The sequence below is a fragment of the Cucumis melo genome, chromosome 2, assembly GCF_025177605.1.
Source record: "Cucumis melo cultivar AY chromosome 2, USDA_Cmelo_AY_1.0, whole genome shotgun sequence".
Lineage (NCBI taxonomy): Eukaryota > Viridiplantae > Streptophyta > Magnoliopsida > Cucurbitales > Cucurbitaceae > Cucumis > Cucumis melo.
The window spans coordinates 10,347,755-10,354,171 of record NC_066858.1 but is presented as its reverse complement, the minus strand read 5'-3'; the positions used below and the strand labels follow the sequence as shown (position 1 = coordinate 10,354,171).

General features: G+C 28.3%; 1 protein-coding gene across 1 annotated transcript; it reads right to left on the bottom strand.

Annotated features, from left to right (window-relative positions):
* Positions 1 to 3,028: 3,028 nt before the first annotated feature.
* LOC103487215 (metalloendoproteinase 2-MMP-like) lies at positions 3,029 to 4,292 on the bottom strand. The gene has a single exon (XM_008445447.2). The coding sequence runs from the start codon at positions 4,279 to 4,281 to the stop codon at positions 3,340 to 3,342; it is 942 nt and encodes a 313-aa protein (XP_008443669.1). The 5' UTR covers positions 4,282 to 4,292; the 3' UTR covers positions 3,029 to 3,339.
* Positions 4,293 to 6,417: the final 2,125 nt, after the last annotated feature.

Here is a 6,417-nt window from a genome sequence, read left to right as displayed (position 1 = left end):
GCGTAAGCGATTCACACATTTCAAATCTCATTGAAAAATAATTATAAATCATATAGAAATCATTTTCTTGTAAACATTCATAATAAATCATATGTTGTAGGAATGTACTTCACATAACGGGTTTTATAGATCATATTACAGAGTCATCCTCATATTACAAAGTCATCCTACATGCTTAATTACATCCTTGTATTCTCCTTAGCTCAGGGGTTTACCACACTCTTTTGCTGAGTTGCAACTATGCGAAGAAATCTCAATGCCACAACAAGTTCTCTATCAATTCCATTATGCATAACACGTCTTCCAATGTCATAACGCACAGTAAACAAATGGCATCTTATACTAGATCTCACAACAAGTATAATGCAACCTATTCACCATAATCATTCTAATTAATTTTCAAACTTCCATTGTTTAATTTTGTAAAACAAACCATTCTAAAAATTTGAGAAGCATAAAAGAAATAATTGAACTCAAGAATTTCAAGAGATAAATATATAACCCTGTATAAGGGTTCTCCGATAGATGTTTGTTAAAATGTTATATTTTTTATATTTGCTTGATTTAAATATGATGCATTTTTTTTATTTTGTTTTATTACTTTGTTATTCATCTTTTAACTCCTATTTAAATGTTAATTAAAATTTTTCAAAGCTATTTTTTTAATTTTCAATTTCTTTTTAAAAATCTTTGATAAAACTTTTTATAGACCAATTAAATTCTTCTTTAAAATTATATTTTTTGTTTGAAAAATTATTTCTAATCAAAATTTCCTCATAACTTATTCCATTTTCCTTAAATAAAAAAAAATCTACAAAGAAGTGAAGAAATTTGGAAGTCTGATTTTCTAGAATTCTTAAGGTGATAGATCACATTCTTTGAGTCCTATATTTGATCCCTAGAAAAATGGATTTAATTCATGCTTAAAAAATCTCTTTATTAGAAGACTATTCCTATGATAGATTTTGAGATATTGCACTAATTTCTCACTTTTTCGAGTCGAGGAATTTCTCCTCAACGATAATGTAGTCAAATTGATGGAAATTTGTTCCATTTATTTTATAGAATTATTGCTTCGAATACAGAAACAATGAGGTGTAAAATAAGACATTGTTTTTAAAATCTTATTTTTTCAAATAAATTTATTTAAATAATGAATGATTTTAATTCAAAATATAAAATTTTACCATTGTTTGAACAGGTGTTGTAAAATGTTAACACCTTCAAAATATATAAATGACTCTCAAACTCAGCTCTAGTTTTTTTCATAGGTCATTTTTATTGAGTTTATTAAAAAAAATTACTTTATTCCAGAGTTCAATCACATTGTAATGGTTGATGGTGAATTTCTATTTGTTTTATTTTAAAATTAAACCCTTTTTAACGATGCCTACTGTTCCACGCCGTTTTGAGCATGTGGTGACAAGTTAAGTTATGCTAATAATATAAAATTTCGTGGGAAATCGTATTAGGTAGCACTATGAGAATAGGTTTTAGCAATTATTGGACATACTTTTTAAATTTTGCAAATATGACAAATTTGAATCTCTAAAATATTTTGAAGATATTTTTTATTTAAATTTTGCATTATTCCCAAGTTGCCTTATACATTCTTCTCTCTCTATTGATCATCTCCCTTTAATGCTTCATCTTCCACTTTCTCTTCTTTTTTTTGTAAACCTTTGTATCATATTTGTATTCATAATGAAAAATTAATCTAATAATAAAAAATGTTTGTTTTTCTCAAACACTATGTTCCGGTTGGTCTTCTGTAGGTTCTCTCAAAAATTTAAAAAAAAAAAAACTATCGTTCGCTCAATCTCCGTTTTCGGCATCTTCATCTCATTCTTCTTATTTTTTCCACCATTTTTTATCCAGATTTTCCATCATTATTTTTTGTTAAATCTAAGTTCTTTCTTCAATTTTCTTTCAAATGGTTGTTTTCAAATATGACAACATTCTCACTTTTTAAAATACATTCCATCTTAAATATTTTATTATTCTCAAACTACCATTCAATAACTTATTTCTTCTCCCCTTTTTAATGTCCTAATCATCTCATATTTCTTTTCCCACTTTTTAAGACCCCAATCATTATTTTTTTCTCACTTTTTATTAGTTTTGTACATTAATGTTTTTTTATGTACTTATATTATATGTATTAGTTGGTTGATATACTTACTATACAATTTCTTTTTTTTTTTTTCAAATTTTATGCAATTCAATGTAGTATTATTAAGTATATGAATGATGTAACTTAGTGTAACAAACATATAATATGTATCAAAGTGTGCTAGTGAAGTATATTAAGTGTATCATCAGAACCTCAAGCATATCAAGTGCATTTGAATCGATTGAGCGTATCAGTAGATATAGAAAATATACCAACAATACATCAAGGGTCTCAAACATATGAAATGTAACAAGTGTAATAAATCTGTCGAGTGTATCGGTGAAAGTACAAAATGTTTATCAGTGTATTAAGTGTGTCAAACTTATTAAGTGTATTAAACCTAATCAAGTGTATCGACAATGTAATGTATCGTGCTTAGTGCATCAAGTGTCTTTAATTGATTAAGTGTATTTGCAAAGTTTAACAAATGTATCAACAACATATGAAGTGTATCAAACCAATGATGGGTATCGAGTGTTATTTAATTATAAAAACCAATGATGGGTATCAAGTGTTATTTAATTCATCGAGTGTATTAGTAAAGCATAACAAGTATATCAACAACACATCGAGTGTATCAACAACACATCAAATAACACATCAAGTGATGCGTGAAAATGTTGATAATTCTAACTAGTGGGTAGTTTTGTAATTTTTCATTTTTCAAATGTGGGCTGGGCTTGAATTTTGCCATTTTTACAAATCTAAAAGTGGTGTGCTATGAAGTTAATTTATCAAATTAATTTTGCTAAATTTGCAAAAGCCCCTTTGAAATTTATGTGAAATAGGTAAATAAAAAACAACCCAACAAAGGCATTGAAAATATTATCAAATTAAATACAATACTACTATAGATAATCACACAAGTAGGTAAAATTAAATGAATACATTTATATATATATATATGAGATAGAAATTTGGAGGACTTAAAAGGAAACTTCTGCACGTACACATATACTGTATCATAAAAAAGAAATATACTACATGCATTCCAGGTTGCATCTATCAATCTTACCGTTCACCTTATCATCTAATAACAAGTTGTCATTACATAGTAGACTTTCTCTATTTCGTAGATACAGACTAGTTTGCACCCGAGTAGTATTCTTATTATTTAAACATGCAACACACCGTAAAACTCTTGTTGAAAAGGCTTCTGAATTAGGCTAACGTCTGTTGTATAAAACCTTGATCCCTTTAATGTCATCAGCATTCAAACCCTTAGTAGACCCAGATCTTATGTAAGGATACATTATAGCATTTCTAACTGTGCTATGCCCAAGTCCAAGAAGATGTCCAATCTCATGCAAAGCCACTGTTTGCAAATCATATCTCCCTTTCACTGCTCCAACGGCCCATTTCTCTGTTGAATCATAATGAAATCTCCCATCAGTTGGAGCAAAAGCATGTGCCAAAGTCCCCCCTGGCCCATCAAATGGGTACCCATCTCCATGGTTCCCTCTATAAAACCCTATCTTCAAATCAGCTCTTCTATAGTTTGTGATCAAAGAAAACTTGAAATGTGTGTTTCGAGCCCATGTTGCAAATGCTCGTGTCACTGGTGCTTTTGCATCTGCACGAGTGCCGGGAAGAAACGCATATGTTAGACGATATTTGGTAGATGGCCACCTACGCCTTCCCGGGAAGAAAGCATAGTGTGATACGGCATGGGGAAGGTGGTGGTGATCATGACTACTATCGTTGTTGTTATGTTCCGATAGCATCCGACCGGTGCTTTCATTAATGATATCTGGATTACCACACCGAGGTGTTGCAAGTTGGGATATCGTCTCGGCATTCAGGGATCCAGTGGGATTTAGATGGAAGTATTGTTGGTAGGTTTTGATGGCAAATTCGAGACGATCGTCAAAGGTGTCGTCGGCGTCAGTATCAATCAAATGACCAGTGGCATTGATTTGATGGTTTAAATAACCGTAATAACGAAAAAAGTTCTTAAGCTTGGATATGCCTTTGACATTATCACCTTTCTTGCATCCTTGGAGGTCATTGAGAAATGCAAATGGAGAAACTTGGAGCAATGGAAGTGAAAAGCAAAGAGGAAGGAAGACGGAGATGAAGAGAAGAATTGCCAAAGTTTTATTCCCCATGATTTTGATATCTATTTGGTTGATGGTTTTGATAGTAAGGATAGAATTAAGGAGGTTATTTATAAGCATAGTCTTACGATATTAATAAATAATATTACATTTTTAATTTATAAACAACAGTTGTAATTAATAGTGTTGTTAATTAAAGAAGAAAGAGAGAAGAAATGGGAAGCATGTCTTGTTGAATCAGAATGTTAACTAAGAATAATTTATTTGAGCATAAGCATATTACTGGTCAATATAATTAAATTAATGTTCTCAAGTGGTATATATAAATATCTATCTAGATGTCTATTTAGTGATGGAAAAATAAAATTTGATGTTGTTTTTGTTATAAACATTTAAAAACCAATTATGAAGTCCGTCGTACATTAGTCTTTTTTTTCTTTTTTAATAGCAAAATATGTTAGTCCTTTGTTAATATATTGCTTTTTCCTTTTTCCTCTTTCCTTTTTTTTTTTTTCACATCTTTCGATTTTTATTATTTGGGATTATTGTAATGATAGTGAGGTGAGATTGCTATCTAGCCTGAAAGTAACAACGTTGATTCATAAAATTATAATATTATTTCTTAAATATGTTAAGCACTAATTTGGGTATTCCATATCAAAGACAAGATTTAATAAGAACTTTAATTATAAGTGATAAGTGCAATTTAGTTTTAAATTATTATGTTTTGAAGTTAAAAAAGTATAACTTATTGAATTCAACTGGTTTATCCAAAGAAAATCACCTAGTTATGTGGATACAAAATATATTCAATAGTCCTGCCGAAAATTGATTTTGAAAAATAAAAAAAATGATGTCTATACGATTTATAATTAAAATTAAAAAAATGAAAATCACCTAATTAACGACGAAAGTAAAAACCAAAACTTTAAGTTTAAACATAAAACTCCACAAAATTTCACAAAACTCTAAAATTCAAAATCTCCTCTCAAACCATACCAGAATGATAAATAGCTAAATAAAAAAGTATTTAATTATTAGCACACCCTAACTACTAACGAACAATTTTGTTAAAATATTTAAGTCTTAGAATTATTTGGTATTTTATTTATTATCTTTGTTCTAATTATAGTTCATATATCTTAATTTGATTGGATAATTTTATTTATTTAGTTATTTTAGTTAAAGAAAAGTATTAAATAATAGTTACAAGAAGGGAAGAGGGTATTGATAAAGGGATGGAACTTGAAGAAGATGGAAAATAGAGAGATAACACTCAAGTTATTCTTTTTATTTTTTCAAGGTCAAGGACACTTTCGAAATTTTCGAAAGTTTAGATGTATTTTTTATACACAACACTAATAATTTTTCTCCAAAATTAATTATAAGAGTGTTTTTTTAATTTATTTGGAGAGTTATTTTTAAAACCTATTAAACTTCGTAGGTATTTTTAATACAAAAGATAAAATTCATGGAAGTTTTGTCTTTTATAATCAGCCTAAAAAATTAAAAAAATTATCAAACACGAGTGCATTTTTATTTTAAGGAAGTTTTTTCTAATCAAAAGTATTTATATGAAAGTGAATTTATGAAAAATATATATTTTATCGATCATTCTTAACATCCACTAATTAAGATAACATTGTTCACATAATATACGTTATCTTTTAAATAGTTTTAATATCACTTCTAATATATTAGAAGTTTCCAATTCATTCGATGTAAGATAAGGATAGTCTGTATTAAATTATTGTTTTATTAACATATTTAGGCACACAAAATAGCATATATCAGCAGGGGGTATTTAACTAGTAAACGTTCAACCCAATGTATTAAAATGTTCAAATGTTTAAAGCTAGCATGTTGAAGGGGGCATGCCAACATGTTCAAAATGTAACACAAAAAACAATTCATTCTCAACAATTTTAAATTAAAGTCACAGTATTCAAACAAATATTAAAATTGGAAGACGACAAAAAGCTTGGAGAGAGAAAAAACAAGATGTATTCAACAAAAACAAAATCAAAGAATTTGCCAAGACTTCATAGTTTATTTTTCTTTTAAATGATTTTTCCTTTATACCATATATTATTGTTTCGTATATATGAATGTTAAAATATCTAAATTTAAATATCTGTCTTTGAAATAATCAATGTTTATAATTGAATAACTAAGTTGAATAGATGT